The sequence below is a fragment of the Dendrobates tinctorius genome, unplaced genomic scaffold (assembly GCF_039654945.1).
Source record: "Dendrobates tinctorius isolate UK_male_01 unplaced genomic scaffold, ASM3965494v1 ptg000007l, whole genome shotgun sequence".
In the NCBI taxonomy this organism is placed as follows: Eukaryota; Metazoa; Chordata; class Amphibia; order Anura; family Dendrobatidae; genus Dendrobates; species Dendrobates tinctorius.
Window position 1 is genome coordinate 42,075,327 of NW_027361675.1, and position 22,058 is coordinate 42,097,384.

The window sequence follows — 22,058 nt, forward strand, 5'->3', positions numbered from 1 at the left end:
CCATGGTACCGCAGAAAACGACATCTTGTCCCGCAAAAAACGAGCTGCCATACTGCATCATCAGCGAAAAAATTGAAAAGTTATAGCTCGCAGAATAAAGCGATGCAAAAATAATTATTTTTTATATAAAATTATTTTCATTGCATAAAAGTGCCAAAACATAAAAAAAGACATAAATGAGGTATCGCTGTAACCATACTGACCCGAAGAATAAAACCGCCTTATCAATTTTACCGCACGCGGAACGTTGTAAACGCATCCCCCAAAAGAAATTCATGAAATGCTGGTTTTTGTTCATTCTGCGTCACAAAAATCGGAATAAAAACTGATCAAAAAATGTCACGTGCCCAAAAATGGTACCAATAAAAACGTCAACTTGTCCCGCAAAAAATAAGACCTCACATGACTCGGTGGGTCAAAATATGGAAAAATTATAGCTCTCCAAATGTCGTGATGCAAAAACTATTTTTACAATAAAAAGCGTCTTTTAACGTGCGACAGCTGCCAAGCCCCCCTTTATCACCCCCTTAGTTAGGGAAAAATAATAAAATTAAAAAAATGTATTTATTTCCATTTTCACATTAGGGTTAGGGCTAGGGTTAGGGCTGAGATTAGGGTTAGGGGTGTGTTGGGGTTAGGGTTGGAGTTAGAATTGGGGGGTTTCCACTGTTTGGGCACATCAGGTGCTCTCCAAACGCAACATGACGTCTGATCTCAATTCCAGCCAATTCTGCGTTGAAAAAGTCAAATGGTGCTCCTTCCCTTCCAAGCTCTGCCATGCGCCCAAACAGTGTTTTACCCCCACATATGGGGTATCAGCCTACTCAGGACAAATTGCAAAACAACTTTTGGGGTCCAATTTCTCCTGTTACCCTTAGGAAAATAAAAAATTGGGGGCAAAAATATCATTTTTGTGGGAAAAAAATATGATTTTTTTATTTTCACGCCTGGGCGTTATAAACTTCTGTGAAGCACTGGGGGGTTCAAAGTGCTCACCACACATCTAGATAAGTTCCTTAGGGGGTCTAGTTTCCAAAATGGGGTTACTTGTGGGGGGTTTCCACTGTTTATGTACATCAGGGGCTTTCCAAAGGCAACATGACACCCGCAGACCATTCCATCAAAGTCTGCATTCCAAAACATCACTACTTCCCTTCCGAGCCCCGACGTGTGCCCATACAGTAGTTTTCTCCCACATATGGGCCATCAGCATACTCAGGACAAATTGGACAACAACTTTTGGGGTCCAATTTCTCCTGTTATGCTTGGGAAAATAAAAGAATTGGGTACTAAAAGCTCATGTTTGTGGAAAAAATATGATTTTTTTATTTTCACGCCCGGGTGTTATAAACTTCTGTGAAGCACTGGGGGGTTCAAAGTGCTCACCACACATCTAGATAAGTTCCATAGGGGGTCTAGTTTCCAAAATGGGGTCACTTTGGGGGGTTTCCACTGTTTAGGTACTTGAGGGGCTCTCCAAAGGCAACATGTCACCCGCAGACCATTCCATCAAAGTCTACATTCCAAAACATTACTACTTCCATTCTGAGCCCCGACGTGTGCCCATACAGTAGTTTTCTCCCACATGTGGGGCATCAGCGTACTCAGGACAAATTGTACAACAATCTTTGGGGTCCAATTTGTCCTGTTACCCTTGGGAAAATAAAAGAATTGGGGACTAAAAGCTCATATTTGTGGAAAAAATATGATTTTTTTATTTTCACGCCCGGGTGTTATAAACTTCTGTGAAGCACTGGGGGGTTCAAAGTGCTCTCCACACATCTAGAAAAGTTCCTTAAGGAGTCTAGTTTCCAAAATGGGGTCACTTGTGGGGGGTTTCCACTGTTTAGGTACATCAGGGGATCTCCAAATGCAACATGACTCCCGCAGACCATTCAATCAAAGTCTGCATTCCAAAACGTCACTACTTCCCTTCCGAGCCCCGACGTGTGCCCATACAGTAGTCAAATGGCGCTGCTTCCCTTCCGAGCTCTGCCATTCGCCCAAATAGTGGTTTACCCCCACATGTGGGGTATCAGCGTACTCAGGTCAAATTGCACAATAACTTTTAGGCTCCTGTTATCCTTGGGAAAATAAAAATTTGAGGTGAAAAGATCATTTTTGTGGAAAAAATATGATTTTTTAATTTTACGACTGTATGTTATGAACTACTGTGAAGCCCTTGGGGGTTCAAAGTGCTCACCACACATCTAGATAAGTTCCTTGGGGGGTCTAGTTTCCAAAATGGTGTCATTTGTGGGGGGTTTCCACTGTTTAGGCACATCAGGGGCTTTCCAAACGCGGCATGGCGTCCAATCCCAATTCCAGCCAAAAAAGTCAAATGGCGCTGCTTTCCTTCCGAGCTCTGCCATGCACCCAAATAGTCGTTTACACCCAAATATGGGTTATCAGTGTACTTATGACAAATTGCACAATAACTTTTAGGGTCCTGTTACCCTTGGGAAAATAAAAATTGGGGGTGAAAAGATCATTTTTGTGGAAAAAATATGATTTTTTAATTGTACGGCTGTACGTTATTAACTTCTGTGAAGCCCTTGTGGGTTCAAAGTTCTCACCACATATCTAGATAAGTTCCTTGGGGGGTCTAGTTTCCAAAATGGGGTCACTTCTGGAGGGTTTCCACTGTTTAGGCACATCAGGGGCTCTCCAAACGTGACATGGTGTCCGATCTGAATTCCAGCCAATTTTGCATTGAAAAAGTCAAATGGCGCTCCTTCCCTTCTGAGCTCTGCCATGCACCGAAACAGTGGTTCCCCCCACATATCAGGTATCAGCGTACTCATGACAAATTGCACAATAACTTTTGCAGTCCAATTTCTCCTGTTACCCTTGGTAAAATAAAGAAAATTTGACCTGAAATAATTTTTTTGTGAAAAAAGGTTAAATGTTCATTTTTTTTAAACATTCAAAAAATTCCTGTGAAGCACCTGAGGGGTTAATAAACTTCTTGAATGTGGTTTTTAGCACCTTGAGGGGTCCAGTTTTTAGAATGGTGTCACTTTTGGGTATTTTCTATCATATAGACCCCTCAAAGTGACTTCAAATGTGATGTGGTCCGTAAAAATAAAATGGTGTTGCAAAAATGAGAAATCGCTAGTCAACTTTTAACCCTTATAACTTCCTAACAAAAAAAATTTTGGTTCCAAAATTGTGCTGATGTAAAGTAAACATGTGGGAAATGTTACTTTTTAAGTTTTTTGTGTGCCATATCTCTGTGATTTAAGGGCATAAAAATTCAAAGTTGGAAAATTGCGAAATTTTGAAAACTTTCACCAAATTTCCATTTTTTTCACAAATAACGCAAGTTATTTGAATGAAATTTTACCAATACCATGAAGTACAATATGTCACGAGAAAACATTGTGAGAATCAGTGGGATCCATGGAAGCGTTTCAGAGTTATTACCTCATAAATGGACAATGGTCAGAATTGTAAAAATTGGCCCGGTCATTAACCCCTTTCCTACAAAGGACGTAATATTCCGTCCATGTTACCTGGGACCTAATACCCATGGACGGAATATTACGTCATAGCAATCAGCGGTGCCCACGTGGTGAGCGCCACTGATTGCAGCCGGGTGTCAGCTGATTATCACAGCTGACACCCGACACAATGTGTCAGGGGCGGTCATGGACCGCCCCCGACACGTTAACCCCTGGCACACTGCGATCAAACACGATTGCGGTGTACCGGGGGTTAAAGGGAAGCATCGGCAGGGAGGGGCAATGTGCAGCGCTGCTGTGGGGGGCTCCTTCCCTGCAGGTCCCCGGATCCAATATGGCGATGGGACCTTCGGGGGCCTGCAGGGAGCTGGCTTCCTCATGCCTGAAAAACGCAGGCAAGAAAGAAGCCTGCAGCAATGCCCGTGACAGATCGCTGATCTGTCACAGTGATCTGTGATGTGACAGATCAGCGATCAGTCACAGGACAGTGATGTCCCACCTGGGACAATGTAATAAAGTAAAAAAAAAGTGTAAAAATAATTTTAAAAAAAATCGCTAAATAAATTAAAAAAAAATATTCCCTAATAAATTCATTTTTTGAAAATAAAATAAAAAAACAATAAAAGTACACATATTTGGTAACGCCGTATCCGTAACAACCCGCCCTATAAAACTGTTCCATTAGTTAACCTCTTTAGTGAACCACTTAAAAAATAAAAATAAAAAACGAAGCAAAAAATAATGATTTATTATCATACCGCCGAACAAAAAGTGCAATAACGCGCGATCAAAAAGACGCATATAAATATCCATAGTACTGCTGAAAACGGCATCTTTTCCCACAAAAAACGAGCCAGCACACAGCGTCATCAGTGAAAAAATAAAAAAGTTATAGCTTGCAGAATAAAGCGATGCAAAAATAATTATTTTTTATATAAAATTGTTTTCATTGCATAAAAGCGCTAAAACATAAAAAAAACTACATAAATGAGGTATCGCTCTAACAGTACTGACCCGAAGAATAAAACCACGTTATAAATTTTACCGCACGCGGAACAATGTAAACACACCCCCCAAAAGAAATTCATGAAACGCTGGTTAATGTTCATTCTGCGTCCCAAAAATTGGAATAAAAAGCGATCAAAAGATGTCACGTGCCCGAAAATGATACTAATAAAAACGTCAACTCGTCCGCAAAACATAAGACCTGACATGACTCAGTGGATCAAAATATGGAAAAATTATAGCTCTCAATATGTGGTGATGCAAAAACTATTTTTACAATAAAAAGTGTCTTTTAGCGTGTGACAGCTGCCAAATATAAAAACCGCCATAAATAGTAAATCAAACCCCCTGTTATCACCCCCTTAGTTAGGGAAAAATAATAAAATTAAAAAAATGTATTTATTTCTTTTTTCCCATTAGGGTTAGGGCTAGGGTTAGGTCTGGGATTAGGGTTAGTGGTGTGTTGGGGTTAGGGTTGGAGTTAGAATTGGGGGTTTCCACTGTTTGGGCACATCAGGTGCTCTCCAAGCGCAACATGGCATCTGATCTCAATTCCAGCCAATTCTGCATTGAAAAAGTCAAATGGTGCTCCTTCCCTTTCAAGCTCTGCCATGCGCCCAAACAGTGTTTTACCCCCTCATATGGGTATCAGCCTACTCAGGACAAATTGCAAAACAACTTTTGGGGTCCAATTTCTCCTGTTACCCTTAGGAAAATAAAAAATTGGGGGCAAATATATCATTTTTGTGGAAAAAAATATGATTTTTTTATTTTCACACCCGGGTGTTATTAACTTCTGTGAAGCACTTGGGGGTTCAAAGTGCTCACCACACATCTAGATAAGTTCCTTAGGGGGTCTAGTTTCCAAAATGGTGTCATTTGTGGAAGGTTTCCACTGTTTAGGTACATCAGGGGCTCTCCAAAGGCAACATGACACCCGCAGACCATTCCATCAAAGTCTGCATTCCAAAACGTCACTACTTCCCTTCCGAGCCCCGACGTGTGCCCATACAGTACTTTTCTCCCACATATGAGGTATCAGCGTACTGAGGACAAATTGGACAACAACTTTTGGGGTCCAATTTCTCCTGGTACCCTTGGGAAAATAAAAAAATTGGGGACTAAATGATCATGTTTGTGGAAAAAATAAGATTTTTTTATTTTCACACCCGGGCATTATAAACTTCTGTGAAGCCCTTGGGGGTTCAAAGTGCTCACCACACATCTAGATAATTTCTTTAGGGGGTCTAGTTTCCAAAATAGGGTGAAAAGATCATTTTTGTGGAAAGAATATGATTTTTTAATTGTACGGCTGTACGTTATAAACTTCTGTGAAGCCCTTGGGGGTTCAAAGTTCTTACCACACATCTAGATAAGTTCCTTGGGGGGTTTAGTTTCCAAAATGGTGTCATTTGTGGGGGGTTTCCACTGTTTTGGTACATCAGGGGCATTCCAAACGCGACATGGTGTCCAATCTCAATTCCAGCCAAAAAAGTCAAATGACGCTGCTTCCCTTCCGAGCTCTGCCATGCGCCCAAATAGTTGTTTACACCCACATATTGGGGTATCAGCGTACTCAGGACAAATTGCACAATAACTTTTAGGGTCTTGTTACCTTTGGCAAAGTAAAAATTGGGGGTGAAAAGATCATTTTTGTGGAAAAAATATGATTTTTTAATTGTACTGCTGTACGTTATAAACTTCTGTGAAGCCCTTGTGGGTTCAAAGTTCTCTCCACATATCTAGATAAGTTCCTTGGGGGGTCTAGTTTCCAAAATGGCATCACTTGTGGGGGTTTCCACTGTTTAGGTACATCAGGGGCTCTCCAAACGTGACATGGCGTCCGATCTAAATTCCAGCCAATTTTGCATTGAAAAAGTCAAACAGCGCTCCTTCCCTTCTGAGCTCTGCCATGCACGGAAACAGTGGTTCCCCCCCAAATATCAGGTATCAGCGTACTCATGACAAATTGCACAATAACTTTTGCAGTCCAATTTCTCCTGTTACCCTTGGTAAAATAAAAAAATTTGAACCTGTATTATTTTTTTTGTGAAAAAAGTTAAATGTTCATTTTTTTTTAAATATTCAAAAAATTCCTGTGATGCTCCTGAAGGGTTAATAAACTTCTTGAATGTGGTTTTGAGCACCTTAAGGGGTGCAGTTTTTAGAATGGTGTCACTTTTGGGTATTTTATATCATATAGACCCCTCAAAGTGACTTCAAATGTGATGTGGTCCGTAAAAATAAAATGGTGTTGCAAAAATGAGAAATTGCTGGTCAACTTTTAACTCTTATGACTTCCTAACAAAAAAAAATTTTGGTTCCAAAATTGTGCTGATGTAAAGTAAACATGTGGGAAATGTTACTTATTAAGTTTTTTATGTGCTGTATCTCTGTGATTTAAGGGCATAAAAATTCAGAGTTGGAAAATTGCGAAATATTCAAAATTTTTGCCAAATGTCCATTTTTTTCACAAATAAACACAAGTTATTTGAATGAAATTTTACCACTAACATGAAGTACAATATGTCACGAGAAAACAATGTCAGAATCACCGAGATCCATGGAAGCGTTTCAGAGTTATTACCTCATAAAGGGACAGTGGTCAGAATTGCCAAAATTGGCCCGGGAGTTATCATGCAAACCACCATTGGTAGTGAAGGGATTAACGTGCAAACCACCCTTGGGGTAAAGGGGTTAAAAACAGTTTTATGTTGTTTTACAGGTCAAATTCAGGGACAAGAAAGAAGAGAAGACACAGGTGAGAGACATTAGCATGCGCACGTCAGTGCTCCCATAGACTGTAATGTGTTTTGGGGTGAATTTTGTGCGCATTGCGTGCGCATGCGTTTTTTTGAGCCAGGTCGGATGCACAAGAAATGCAACAGGATGCATTTTGTGCGCTCGGGCGCACACTACAAAAAAACGCATGCGCATACAAACGCGTACAAACGCATGTCTATGTGCACGCATGTTAAGTATAGGAAAAAAATGCATGCGTTTTTTGCGCAAAAACACAGCGCAAAAAAACGCAAGTGTGAAACCAGCCTAAGTGGGAGAACTTGCACAATTGGTGGCTGAATAAATACTTTGTTTCCCCACTGTAGCTTCAATGTGAATAAGGGCCAAGCAGGATTAGGGTGCAACTATGGACACCCAGCAATGGGAAGCTGTATAAACGTAATGTCCAGCTCAAAGAAAGGGAGGCACTGCATGCACTGAGTGCAAGAACCTAAAGCAAAACCAAAAGAAATGAACTGCAGTATAAGTTGCTATACTTGCAATATTGTAGGAGCATGTTCACACTGACCATTAAACAGATAAAACCTAAGATAGAAACAAAATTAATATATCTAGTATAGACTGTAGGTGGCGCTAGTAACTGTAGAAAAAAGAGAGGAACACTTGCTGCAAATTAGGAACACACACCACCAATGTGATCAATAAAATATAAATAAATAATTAAAATTTGCACTTAATAATGAACCCCTTTAGCTTCTAGTGAACTAAAAACATACACAAATGAATTGGATTGCTCCAAGTTAGGTAGTTTTCACCTTAGGTGTAATCTGAGTGGATGTCTGGACTCCAGAGGACCAGTAAAGAGCGCTGTATATCTTGATGTGAAGTCAGATTGAATGATATTTGCCAGATAAATGTGGGTTAATACCACGGCTCTTCAGGAGTGCTGTCCCGGCCAGTGACAGACACTCCATGCTCCCCTCTTCCAGCGGCGCGCCAGCGTGCACTGTGCATGATGTGAAGCTGTGGTGTGAGATGAGCCAACAGGACCTTCGTGATGTCACCGGTCACGTGACAGATTACAGGGAGCTCAGTGGACCAATTCCTCTCTGACTAGTTTTGGAAAAACACATGGTTTCCTGCATCAGGGATGGTCCAATAGAGGAATTGGACCTCATAGTTTAACCCCTTAAGTGCAAGACTGTCCATATTAAAAATCCACTGACTCTCCATGCGGGACATTTGCTTAATATAGTCTCCTTTTCTCCAACTTTTGCGTACAACTTGGAGACCTGTGATTGTCGTTGCCATAGGGGATCCCCCATGATATTCGCAATAGTGTTTAGAGAAGGGATGTCCTAAGAATTTTTTATTTATATTCCTAAGATGCTCATTCACCCTTACTCGTAATGGACGCTTTGTGGGTCCTATGTATAGTTTATCACAGGGGCCTTGTCATGATCCAGTGTTGGATCTGGCGGTATTAAAAGCACAAAGTGAACTTTTTTTACTTTGGAAAGTTCCAAGGTGTCTTGACTGTCCCCGGTGGTGGTGAGTGGTATTGCACTTTAGGGTTTTTTGCACTTAATTATGGATCAGGTGTGACACCCTATAAAGGTGTGCTCAGGGTGTTCACTCACTGCCTGTGATATTGTGAGATTGTTCACTTTGAGTTGGAGAGCCTGGAGGAAGGATGGAGCTGGTGAGGAGTCCTGCGCAGCTTAGCCAGGGGGGAAGAGTGTCAGCTATGGTGTCTGGACGAAGGGCTGGCATGGCGTGGAGGAGTCGCAGTGATGGTGTCAGCGGGAAGTGTCTGCATGGGCTGGTGGAGTGGCTACTATGGAGAGTGGCACTCACCATGTGGGACTTGGCCGTTGAGCTGGACTCAAGCATGCTTGACTTCGTGGCAGAAGCTGAACACTTCCTTGGGACTCTGGTTCTAAGCAGCTGCAACTGGTGTTGGACTCTGCTCCAAGGCTGCACTAAGGTGAAGGATCCTGTTATGGTGATGGATCCAGGTGGAGGAGAAGATGCACTCAGGTGGAGGGCTCTGTTGCTAGGAGCGCACGCAACAGAGCAAAGCTAAGTGGTGTTTCCCCTGTATTGTCTCTTTCCTCATGTGTGTTATTAGTGCAGTGGTGGGATTAGTCTCCGCACCGACCCATTCCCTAGTGAGGGTTTAGGGTCAGGGTGAGCAAGGGCGTTAAGGTACGCGTGCGGCGACAGGTGCGGAGCCTGTTTAGGGAATGTAAGGAGTGCAGGGACACTGGCTCAGGGGAGCTTAGGAGGTCTCCATGTCCCCATTCCCTATCGCAGGGCCCACCATTGTTAAAGTTTCCCAGGTTCCCCCTTTATTATTTGATTATTGTATTTATAACGTGTAATACCTAAATTCGCCAGGTGGAGGCGACGTATCCACCTGCACGTTCTATTATTTAAATTCGCCCCACTGGAGGCGGTGTATCCAGGGTCACGTGTGTTATGGGTCCGCCTTGCGGAAACATCTGCGTCCTGACACACGTGACCATGACAGGCCTCTTAATGAATAGATAACCCCTGCTGTATTACACGTAATGAAATCCCAGATTTTACATATTTCATTTTCGTTGGATATGATAAACTGTTTATCTGTTTTTAATGTTTTACAAATCCTGCAACCGCAGCATGGGTAATAGCCGGGTCTCTGACCAAAGGGATCAGATTGGGGTACATTTCTTGGATTGGCTGTAGGTACTGTTGGTGCCACTAGATTCCCCAAATTTCTTGCCTTTCTATAAATGAATTTTGGCTCCATTGGTAATAGATCCCCTATGGTCTTATCTTCCCGTAATATCCCCCAGTATTTTTTTACAATTTTTCTCAGAATATGAGTATTTGCACTATACTGGGTTATGATTGGGAAATAATCATTCATATCATATTGTGAATCACGGTTATGTTTATCTTGGAGTAAGTTATCCCTAGGAATATTATTTATTTTTTCTCTTTCATCCAGAAGGAAATCCTCTCTATATCCTTTCCCCTTAAATTTATCCATTAGTGTATTTGTTTCATCTAGAAAATCTTGTTTTCGTGAACAATTTCTATGTGCTCGTATAAATTGACTCTTTGGGACATTGATGAGCCAAGTGAGTAAATGACAACTGTTCAGCGAAATATAGTTATTAGAGTCAGTCGGTTTATGATATGTTTTAGTGTGGATAGTTCCATTGTCTATAAAAATATTAAGATCTACAAAATTTATTGACACCCTACTCATCACCGCATTAAAATTTTAAAAATTTTGATTTTTATTTATGTCTGTTAAAAACTGTGTCAATGTATCTGGACCCCCAGACCAAATAAAAAGAACATCGTCGATGAAGCGACGCCAGAGGACCAGGTTCTCACCCTGCACTCCACCAAGGTAGATTGCTTCAGATTTCCATCTACCCACATAGAGATTTGCGTAGCTGGGCGCGAACCTGGTCCCCATAGTGGTGCCCCACCGCTGGAAGTAGTAGTTCGTCCCATAATAAAAATGATTGAGTTAAAATAAAGTTAATACGTTCAATAATGAAGGAAATTTGTTGCTCTGGCCATAAATCTGATTCAGTTAAAAAATGTTTTGTTGCTTGACATCCTTTATTGTTTTGGATCACAGTGTATAAAGAAGTAATATCCAGTGTGCATAAAATATAATGATCCTGCCATTGAATATCCCTTAAAATATTTAAAACATGTGAACTGTCTTTTAGATGGGAGGGAAGTGTAAATATTACTTTTTGTAAATGGCTGTCCACATACTTAGGGCCCCGTCACACATAACGATGCTGCAGCGATCCCGCTAGCGATACAACAAGATAAGGATCGTTGTTGCATCGCTGTGTGATCGCTGTTGAGATGTCAAACTGACCGATCTTCCCAATGACGCAGCAACAATATGGCGACCCATGGCGACCTTTGTAACGATGTCGGCGGTCATTGAAACCCTGTCACACTACTTTTGTTCTGACGATGCAGTACATGATGAGGGCGGTACTCTATGAAGTTGCAGGCACCCAGGCGTGGATTAGCGTTGCCTTTTCCGCACCCCCTAATCTCCGATTGGTGGTCACTACTGCGTTCTGATTGGCGGAGCTTTTGTTCTTTGCCTGACCCCATGAAAAGGCAACCTCGTACTGCTTCTGTTCTTTGTTCCTGCCAGCGTATTACAGATCGTAGTAGCGTTCTTTGTTTCTGCCAGCTTGGTTCCTGCAAGATCGTAGTAGCGTTCTCCGACTGCGACTCCAAACAGAATTCCTTTTTTTTCCACGTTTATTATTGGGACAACTATACTTTGTGCACGGTAGGTATATTTGGGGTCTAAAATGAGCTATAATTTAAAGAACAACTTCCAATTAGCACAAGTGATCATTTTTGAGGGAGGGAGGGCGTGGCATCTGTGTCCATATGCTTTTGCATGGGCAGCCATTTTAGGTGGCCTTGTGTTTACACACCCGTGAAAACACGCTTTATGCCGCAAAGTTGTGCGCTTCCAAATTTTTTAATTTTTGGGGGGGTTCTAAAAGTACCGTTTGTGGTCTCAAATGTATTTCCATTTGATAAATTTTATCGAACCACTACAAGTTCTCTGCTTTCTTAGCTCTTGAGGGCATGGCTTTTTTTCTATCTGTGGATGGGCAGCCATTTTAGGTGGACTTGTGTGCGCACACCCAAGTTTTCACGACTACAGTACTGTACTTCAAAGTTTCTTATTTGTTTTTTTCCCATTTTCCATGTATGCTCACTATATGCTATTCTTTATTTTAGATGTCTTACAATACAGAGGAGTTTATTCGTGAACTCATCGAACTGTATCGGTCTCTGACATGCCTTTGGCAAATTAAGTCGGCCAATTACAGTAATCGCATTAAAAAACGGGAGGCATGCGAGAAGATGATTTCCCTCTTCAAGCAGCATAATCCGGCCAAGAAGGTGGATGAAGGTCTTGTTCGCAAAAAAAATCCAATGTCTACGCACTGTCTATAAAAAGGAGCTAAACAAAGTGGAGAAGTCAAGGAAGTCTGGTGCCAGCACGGATGAGGTTTATGTGCCCTCGTTGTGGTACTATGACTTACTTGGCTTTACCCGTGACCAGGAGCTACCACGGCCAACAGTATCTTCGGTGCGGCAGACCTTGGATGAAGACCCAGCGATCCATATTGATCAAGATTCCCCGGTTGAAGATGTAAGTACCTTCTTTGCTTTCCAGAATATAGCAATTTAAATTTGTATGTGCATTCGTATCGTAGAATTGAAAAAAGTAACAAAGGTTTTACCTGTTTAATTCTGCAGTTTAAAAACGTTTTCCCTGCCGGTTCAAATAAGTACACTAATAATCTCTTTTTGCTTGACTCTGTTGTCATTACCTTTATATTAACCCATGCTGGTCATGAGAAATCTAATGCCAACTAATTATGTGGTGTGCTGCATGATGTTCATAGATAATTTTGGGTTTTTTTCTTTAACCGTTATTTTCTTTTTCTGCAGCCCCATCGGCAAGAACTTGGAAATCCAACAACTGCTGACCTAACGTGTAGTGAGAACAGTATGGAGGACCCTTGTGAGGGAAAAAGACCCAGCGCCCTCTACTCTACCTCGTCGTCAACCGCTTTCACGAAAAAGAAAGGACGCCGTGCAGCCATCCCCCAACCTCCTACTTTTGGCTAATCAAATTTTGGCTAATAAGGCCAAGACCATCATGGACACCTTTGCAAACTTTGCGGTGGATAGACTGGGAAAGTTGGATGATCGACAAAGGAAATACGCCGAAAGGGTGATCTTTGAAACGTTGAGTAAAGCCGAAGAAGGACAACTGGATGAGTCTTCAACTGTACGAAGTGTGCTCGACCGTGACCCTTCTGAACAGTCATGGACACAAATGCCGGAGCCACTTCGGAGCACGCCTGTGCGGAGGTTTGGTCCTCCTCAAAACCGGGTCCCCCCCACAGTTTCCCACTTTTCCCCAATCTTTTTTGCCACAAATGTCTTCTCCGCCCAGGCATGGTTATTCGAATGATGAGATCCAGTACCAGGAATTGTAGCGCCGTCTTACTATTTTTTTAAATTTGTTTTGTAATATTGTAAAATAATTGTACATTCCACATTTTATTAACTTTTGTTTTGGTTGAAATATTTGTTTTTTTTTTGTAATAAAAATTGTTTTTGTCTTATAACTTGCATTAGGCTTTGATGAATTGAGCATCTGAGGGCAACTTGGGGGGTAATGGGCTTGGTGCATCAATATTTATGCGTAGATGTTATGGATGTGAGTTGATGTAATGGATGGGCTAGATCAGGGTTTTACAAACACGTCAGAGTAAATGGGCCGCACTTAAAAAATTTTTTTACACGGACGCCCCTGATCATGTGACCCATGACTCCTCCACCTCCTGAGACCTCACCCCCCAAAAAAAAAACCACTACACAACAGCGGATATTAAGTAGAACTTTTTTTTTTTTAATAACAGGGCTGAACAGTGCCCAGACATGTCAACAAAAAACAAAGGAAAAACAAACCAGCAAAAAAAAAATTAGTGGCTGCTGCCCTGTTCTTGGGCAGCCAAGGAGCGGAGCAGGAGGGTTCTGTGTTGTTGCAATGCTTCAATTGCTCTCCCCAGTGAAGCCACAAGGTCTTGATTAGTAGGTGTTTCTTTAAAGGAAAGGGATAGTTAAATCTTTAATTCAATCCAAGGATTAAATTAACAGGTACATGTTTGTTATTTCACACTTACGGTTTTGTGCTTCCTGATTATCAACACTGGATGCGCCTGCCATCAATTCGGGTGGGGATGGGCTGACGGACCACCCCGATCCTCTTGCATCCTCGTGCTGGTGGTCAGAATTTGAATCCTGCTGTTGCTCGGGTTCATCATCTGACTCCTCCTCCTGTGGTTCCAGGTCTGCAGGTGCAGGTGGAAAGAATACCCCGTTAAGATTAATCTAAATTTTAATTACATGACTTGACTGATATCTATTTTAAATTCTACAATAGCTCTAAAAAAGGACAGTATATTACTCCATACAGTATTATGCTCCATATATAATCTTGCCCATTTATAATGCTACAGTATATTATGGTCTCTATGGACGATGCTCCAGTTTATGATGTGCCCATATAATGCTCCATCTATAATCTGGCCCATTTATAATGCTACGGTATATGATGGGCTCCCTGGATGATGCTTCAGTGTATGATGTGCCCACATAATGCTCTATATATAATCTGGCTCATTTATAATGCTACGGTATATAATGGGCTCCATGGATGATGCTTCAGTGTATGATGTGCCCAAATAATTCTCCATATATAATCTGGCCCATTTATAATGCTACGGTATATGATGGGCTCCCTGGACGATGCTCCAGTGTGTTATGGCCCAAATAATGCTCCATTTATAATCTTGCCCATTTATAATGCTACAGTATATGATGAGCTCCATGGATCATGCTTCAGTGTATGATGTGCCCAAATAATGCTCCATATATAGTCTGGCCCATTTATAATGCTACAGTATATGATGGGCTCCATGAATGATGCTTCAGTGTATGATGTGCCCAAATAATGCTCCATATATAATCTGGCCCATTTATAATGCTACGGTATATGATGGACTCCCTGGATGATGCTCCAGTGTATGATGTGCCCAAATAATGCTCTGTTGTGAGTTCATTTTCCCCTTCACCATTGAGGTCTGATGAACTCCCTCTTCTGGTGAAGGAAGGTAGTGAGGCTGATTACCAAGCACCTGAGCAGAATGATGATGACTGGGTGACTGGAATTGCTGACTGGATATAAGGCAGCCGACGCCCTTCTGCCTTGCGGGTGATTTCTCTGAGGGATTCTAGGAGACCATTCTGATTCCTGCTCCTCAAAAGCTAAGTTTTCTGCTCTGCTTTTTGCATTTGTGTTTTGGTTTTGTTTTGCCTTGTTTTTCTGGATTTCTGCCATTCCCTGCTGGGGTGAGCTGAATTCCTTTTTGCTCTGTCTTCAGAAAATACCTGAGTACTGATATAGTCTTTTGAAGCCTAGCGTCTTCAGGGCTTTTTTCCCTATCAGTCTGTTGGCTCTTGTTTTGAGAGGGTTTTGGCGGATTGCAGACAGCAGCTTTTCTATCCTGTTCTATTTAGTTAGCTTGGGCCCCACCATTTGCTCAGCCTATCTTTCTATTTGTGTGAGTGTTTTTTCTTCTTGCTTCACCGTCATTATATGTTGGGGGCTGCCTATTGCTTTGGGGTCTGCTCTGGGGCAGTTTAGATTTCCCTTTCTGTCTTTAGGCTATTTAGTTCTCCGGCTGTGATCGAGGGGTCTAGGGCACCGTAGTAACCCCCCACGGCTACTGCTAGTTGTTGTTAGGTTCAGGGGTCTGCAATCCGATAGCTGCCAACTTCTCTGGTTTTCTGGACTTAGCTAGTATTTCTGTTTTTGCCTCCTACGGTGACTCATTCATGACAATGCTCCATATTTAATCTGGCCCATTTATAATGCTACAGTATATGATGGGCTCCATGGATTATGCTCCAGTGTATGATGGGCCCAAATAATGCTCCATATATAATCTGGCCCATTTGTAATGCTACAGTATATGATGGTCCCCATGGACGATGCTCCAGTGTGTTATGGGCCCAAATAATGCTTCATCTATAATCTGGCCAATTTATAATGCTACGGTATATGATCGGCTCCATGGATGATGCTCCTGTGTGGTATGGTCCCAAATAATGCTCCATATATAATCTGGCCCATTTATAATGCTACAGTATATGATGCGCTCTATGGATGATGCTCCAGTGTGTTATGGGCCCAAATAATGCTCCATATTTAATCTGGCCCATTTATAATGCTACAGTATATGATGGGCTCCATGGATGATGCTTCAGTGTATGATGGGCCCAAATAAGGCTCCATATATAATCTGGCCCATTTATAATGCTACGGTATATGATGGGCTCCCTGGATGATGCTCCAGTGTATAATGTGCCCAAATAATGCTCCATATATTATCTGGCCCATTTATAATGCCACGGTATATGATGGGCTCCCTGGATGATGCTCCAGTGTGTTATGGGCCCAAATAATGCTCCATCTATAATCTGGCCCATTTATAATGCTAGGGTATATGATGGGCTCCATGGATGATGCTCCAGTGTATGATGTGCCCAAATTATGCTCCATATATAATCTGGCCCATTTATAATGCTACGGTATATGGTGGGCTCCATGGATGATGCTTCAGTGTATGATGTGCCCAAATAATGCTCCATATATAATCTATGAACGGAAGCTACGAACAGGTCAATACTAAATATGTTTTTCATTTTTTTTTTTCAAAATATACTGTTCCTAGGGAGCTTTTCATTATTCTTTTCAATTTTTTTTCTTATTATTTCTTATGGTTTTTTTTTTTTTTACATTATTCCCTTTTTTTAATTATTTATTATTACATTGTCCAGGGTAGGGGGAGGGGTATAACAACACTCACCACGATGTGATGCTCTCTCTGAGCGTATGCTTGCAAGGCGTTCACGCCATCTGTACCGCAGATCTGCCAATTTTTTGCGTATCTGGGTGGTGGAGTGGTGAATCCCAAACCGTGTTGCCAGGCCACACTTTATCCTGCACAGCACAGCTTGCTTGTGCAGAATCGGGTGATCATATTGTTCTGCACATTCATAGTCCCGGGCATGCATCTCTTCAATGAGGTAACGCACCTCTGCCTCCCCCCACGGTGATGCACGACGCCTGGCCGCCATTTTAACGCCTCTCTACACTGACTAGGCCGCAACAGCGTTCTAAAACACACCCACGACGCATAAGCTCCGCCCAGTGTTATTGGTGGGCGGCAGCTATTAGAGAACGCTAATACGTTCACTAAAAACTCACCTTCATTACTGCGACGCAATTGCATCCTGAAATTGATGCTTCTATTAATCTTCCGAGGTCATAAAATAAGCTATATATGTATTCATACATGTATGTCAAGGTTTGAATGTGTATATGTGGGTGTGTGTATATATGGGTGTTTCTATATATGTGTGTAGATGTGTTTGTATAGGAATATGTATGTTTATATGTATTTATCAGTATACAATTGAGGCTAAGTTGGTTTAAGAGCAACACGTCCACGCTGAACTTTCCTCCCATCTCTAATCTAACATGCTCTTTGACAATGTAGAATATGGTTTCCAACCCCATCACTCCACTGAGACAGCCCTGAATCAAAGCACATTCAGCGCGTCCCACTCCCACACTACCGTCTCATCCCACCCCCTCTCTCTGTTGGAGTCCCTCAAGGCTCTCTTCTAGGACCCCTAATCTTCACAATCTATACACTTGGCCTGGGGTGACACAGAAAGTACCACAGATTCCAGTACCAAGTCTATGCCAATGGTTATAATATTAATAAGTAAGTTTCCTGACAAAAAGAAACAATGAGAAACCAAGGTTTTGTTATCGAAAAAAAACAAGTTTATTAGCCAAAGCATTAGAAAACTGTAAAAATACTGAAGACAAACATAATTATCCATAAGCAAAAAACACATAATATTATCCAAATATGTACAAAAATGAAAGTACTGTTAACTATATCAGTAGTAGTCCACTATAAGTTCTGGTGCTGCCAATTAACAGCACCGGGACCATTAAAATAATTACAGTAATTGTCATTGCAGGTCTTCGCATCCTGGGTGTTTCTTCCGGGTCCCAAAGGTCGAAGACCAGCAATTTCGTGTTCATTTGCCCGCCATTCACCTAGCTGAACTTCTCCGTGACTTTGGTTCACAGAGTCCACAAAGCCAGGAGGACAGTATGAAATTGAATCCCGGCGGCGAAGGAAATTGTGAAGCACACAACAGGTCAAAACAACAGAGTCAATAGACTCACGTTTCAGGTTAATGGGTGTGTGCAAAACGCGAAAGTGATTAGCCATTATTCCAAAGGCATTCTCCACAACACGACGTGCCCTTGATTAACAGTAATTATAAATTCTCTGTTCCGGTGTGAGAGTTTTTGAGGGAAAGGTTTTATAAGATTGGGATGAAGCGGGAAGGCCTCATTGCCAATAAATACAAAGTTCAGGTTTCCTCTAGTGTTTGAGTTGGAAGGCAGGTGAAGTTCTGAGTTATAGAAAACGCTCTCCAAAAAACGTATTCTCCAAAACCCCACCATCGGAAACCCTTCCATTTATTCCAACGTCAACATAAATGAATTCGTAGTTGGCGTTTACAAGGGCCATCAGTATGATGCTGATTAGCCTTTGTAGTTGAAGAAATATGATCCGCTGTTAGGTGGTTGAGTTATACGGGTTGTGTTTACCATCCAAAGCCCCACCACAGTTTGTGAACTGCCACAGCTGATCAAAATCGTTGCCGATCTTGCTCCATTCCGCCTCCATGGTGGGAAACTTCATGTAGCTCAGAAGAAAACTAAAAATCACCTTACACGTTTCCGGAATGAGAACGCTCAACAGTGGCCTTTAAATGGTGGAAGAGAAATGCAAATTTTGCAAGGAGCGTCCGGTGGCCAGGAAGCGTAGCGTGGCTGCCAATCTCTCATCAGCTGGGATAGCAGCACGCATCACTGTATCCTTGCGTTCGATGAGTGGAGTAATTTTGTCCAGTAAAAATGTGAATGATTCCTCAGACATCTGCAGATAATTGTGGAAATCATGCAGATTTTTTTTCCTGAAGTTCCTTCACCAACTGCATGTGAGACAATTCGGACCTCTTCTGCAGCCATTCTCTTGTCCACATGCGATGCTTTCTTTTTGAACGCCTCTCCTTTATCCGAGATTCTTCTTGACGCCGATGTTCCTCAACAAGTAATGCAGCAACCATGACTGCACACTCTGCATTATTCATTATGGTGCAAACTGAAACAAAAAAAATAAAAAATACATTAGTTGTTTTGTTGGGGGTTGGGTGCGTGCACACAAGACCACCTAAAATGGCTGACCAGGTATTAAACATACGCACAGACAAAGAAACCACACCCTCCCTCCAAAAAGAAAAACATTAAAAACAGAAAAACAGTTTATCATATCCAACGAAAATGAAATATTTAAAATCTGGGATTTTATTACATGTAACACAGCAGGGGTTATCTATTCATTAAGATGCCCCTGTGATAAACTATATATAGGACGCAGAAAGCGTCCATTACGAGTAAGGGTGAATGAGCACCTTAGAAATATAAATAAAAAATTCCTAGGACATCCCTTCTCTAAACACTATTGCGAATATCATGGGTGATCCTCTATGGGATCGACAATCACAGGTCTCCAAGTTGTGCGCAAAAGTTGGAGAAAAGGAGACTATATTAAGCAAATGTCACGCATGGAGAGTCAGTGGATTTTTAATATGGACAGTCTTGCACCTAAGGGGTTAAACTGTGAGGTCCAATTCCTCCATTGGACCATCCCTGATGAAGTAAACCATGTTTTTTCCGAGAGGAATTGGTCCACTGCGCTCCCTGTAATCTATCACGTGACCGGTGACATCACGAAGGTCCTGTTGGCTCATCTCACACCACAGCTTCACATCGTGCACACTGCACGCCGGCGTGCCTCTGGAAGAGGGGAGCGTGGAGTGTCTGTCACTGGCCAGGCCAGCACTCCTGAATAGCCGTGGTATTATCCCACATTTATCTGGCAAATATCATTCAATCTGACTTCACATCAAGATATACAGCGCTCTTTACTGGTCCTCTGGAGTCCAGACATCCACTCAGATTACACCTAAGGTGAAAACTACCTAACTTGGAGCAATCCAATTCATTTGTGTATATTTTTAAAAAATTAATATATATCCTCCTATAAGTAAGTAAAAAACAACAGTGCATATAAATAACATAGGGTACTTAGTAAACACCATTTTTGATTAAAGAAATAGTAAAAGCCATCCCACCAGAGCCAAGGTGTACCCAGATCATCTATTATTCACATTGAGGTCATTTTTGACATATGGTAAGATTTTAATACTAGATGTTAGGACTGTCCTGCCTGGGTACACCTTGGCGCTGAGATATGATCACTCGAAGATCAAACACCAGGAATACACTATCCCTTTTAATTGAAAAGTCACAAAGTTCTAAAAAATAATTTTCCACTTTTATTCAAGTATCAGGTCTAATGTATGTGTTCATTCTATCATCTGTTTTAAGGTGGCCGGGTCTGGAAATATTTTTTGGGTGTTTAGACTGTTTATTTACGGGACCTATTTTAATTTAACGTGTCTGCATTCAAAGGTCTGGTTTGGGTCTGTTTAGATCAGTCTGGTCTGAGGCTATATTTTGGGATGCAGTCTTGTTTTTTTTATTTGGTCTTTAATCTGTGTCTCTTTATTCTGGGGAGGTCTGTTGTGTGACAAAATATATTTGCACTACTTGTGACTGATTGCAGTAGGTGTCAAATGTTTGGAGCCATGGCCTATGTAAATGGCAATCATATATTAAATCAATTTGGGACATTGCACATGAAATCTCTTCTTGGAATCTCAGAACTTAAAATTTGCCGTCAGTATAAATTAATCTCTGTACACGCAGCCTAGTTGTGGACCAGTGATTGGTAGCGCTGGAGCCTGAGAAGGTAAATAAACCACCAGACACAAGGTACTTGACTCAGAAATGTGTCCTTTATTCCTTTGTCTTACATAGACTACCATTGATGTTCCCATTAACCTCTTCTCTGCCATAACCTAAACAGTATCATATTGAATTGTATGTCTGGGGACAATTAGCCTTATCTATTGAGTTCACCAAAATTCCATGTCCCAACACTCCTGAACTCACACTCTTAGGAGTATCTCACATGTTCTCACATGCAGAATGGGATCATGACAAGATGAAGTTAGCTGCCTCGTAGCTTATCATCTGTTTGGCTGGACACATTGAGAATCAGTCTACAAGAAAATCCTTAAAGAAGCACTACAATCTATGTTTTGTTTTACTAAATATGTGTATTTAATAAAAAAATGGCCGTTCTGCTTCACTTCTCTTTCTGACGTCATCGCAATTGCGACCAGCTGGCTCACTTTATGCATGAGCTGGAAGTCTCTTTTAGGGTATGTACCCATATGTGAAAAAAAAACATTCCATAATCTGGACTGAAAAAACGGACATGTGACGTGTGTCACGCATGTGAGTGTCATGCGAGTACAATGCAAATTTCATACCTAGCATCCGATTTACATCCGAGTGCATTGCGATTGCTATCCGATTGCAATGCGATTTTAATATGAGCTTTTACATACAGCAGTTCTCTGTCATTTACACATCGTTTTCAAAGGAAATATTCGTCAAAATACACGCACACACATATATATATTGTGTATATATATATATACAAGGCCGGCGTTAGGGACAGGCAGACCAGGTAGCTGCCTAGGGCCCCCGCTCCCCCAGGGGCCCCAGCTATTGGCACATCATGCCGGCACTATGGGGCCCCCGTGAGACAGGGGGGCCCGCCTGCCCCCGGCGCCGACTCCCCCGCCACCGCTTGCCTCCAGGGCCGTCTCCCCCCCGCCGCCACAGTGATGGAGGAGAGAGCATCAGCTGACGCTTCTGACACAGCGTGTGCACGATGATGTCATCGCGCTCTCACTGTGTGTAAGGCAGAGCAGGAGCCGGGAGCAGCGCAGGCACCAGGAGAACGTGAGGAGTGGGTTTTTTTTATTTTATTTTGTTTTAATATATCGATGTGTGTGCTGGACTGTGGGGCCACTCTCAGGGGGGGAAGCTATGTGCGGCTGGGCTGTATATACCATGTGGGGCTGGGCTGTATACTGTGTGCGGCTGGGCTGTATATAGCATGTGCGGTTGGGCTGTATATA

At 42.0% G+C, this 22,058-nt stretch overlaps 1 protein-coding gene across 2 annotated transcripts in view; it reads left to right on the top strand.

Moving 5' to 3' along the window:
* The window catches only part of SRRM3 (serine/arginine repetitive matrix 3), a 713,909-nt gene that overhangs the window by 558,134 nt on the left and 133,717 nt on the right, over nucleotides 1-22,058 (top strand). For both annotated transcript variants that reach the window (XM_073573890.1, XM_073573882.1), the window contains exon 9: nucleotides 7,195-7,230. In XM_073573890.1, coding sequence (XP_073429991.1) covers nucleotides 7,195-7,230 — 36 coding nt within the window. The remainder of the gene's footprint in view (nucleotides 1-7,194; nucleotides 7,231-22,058) is intronic.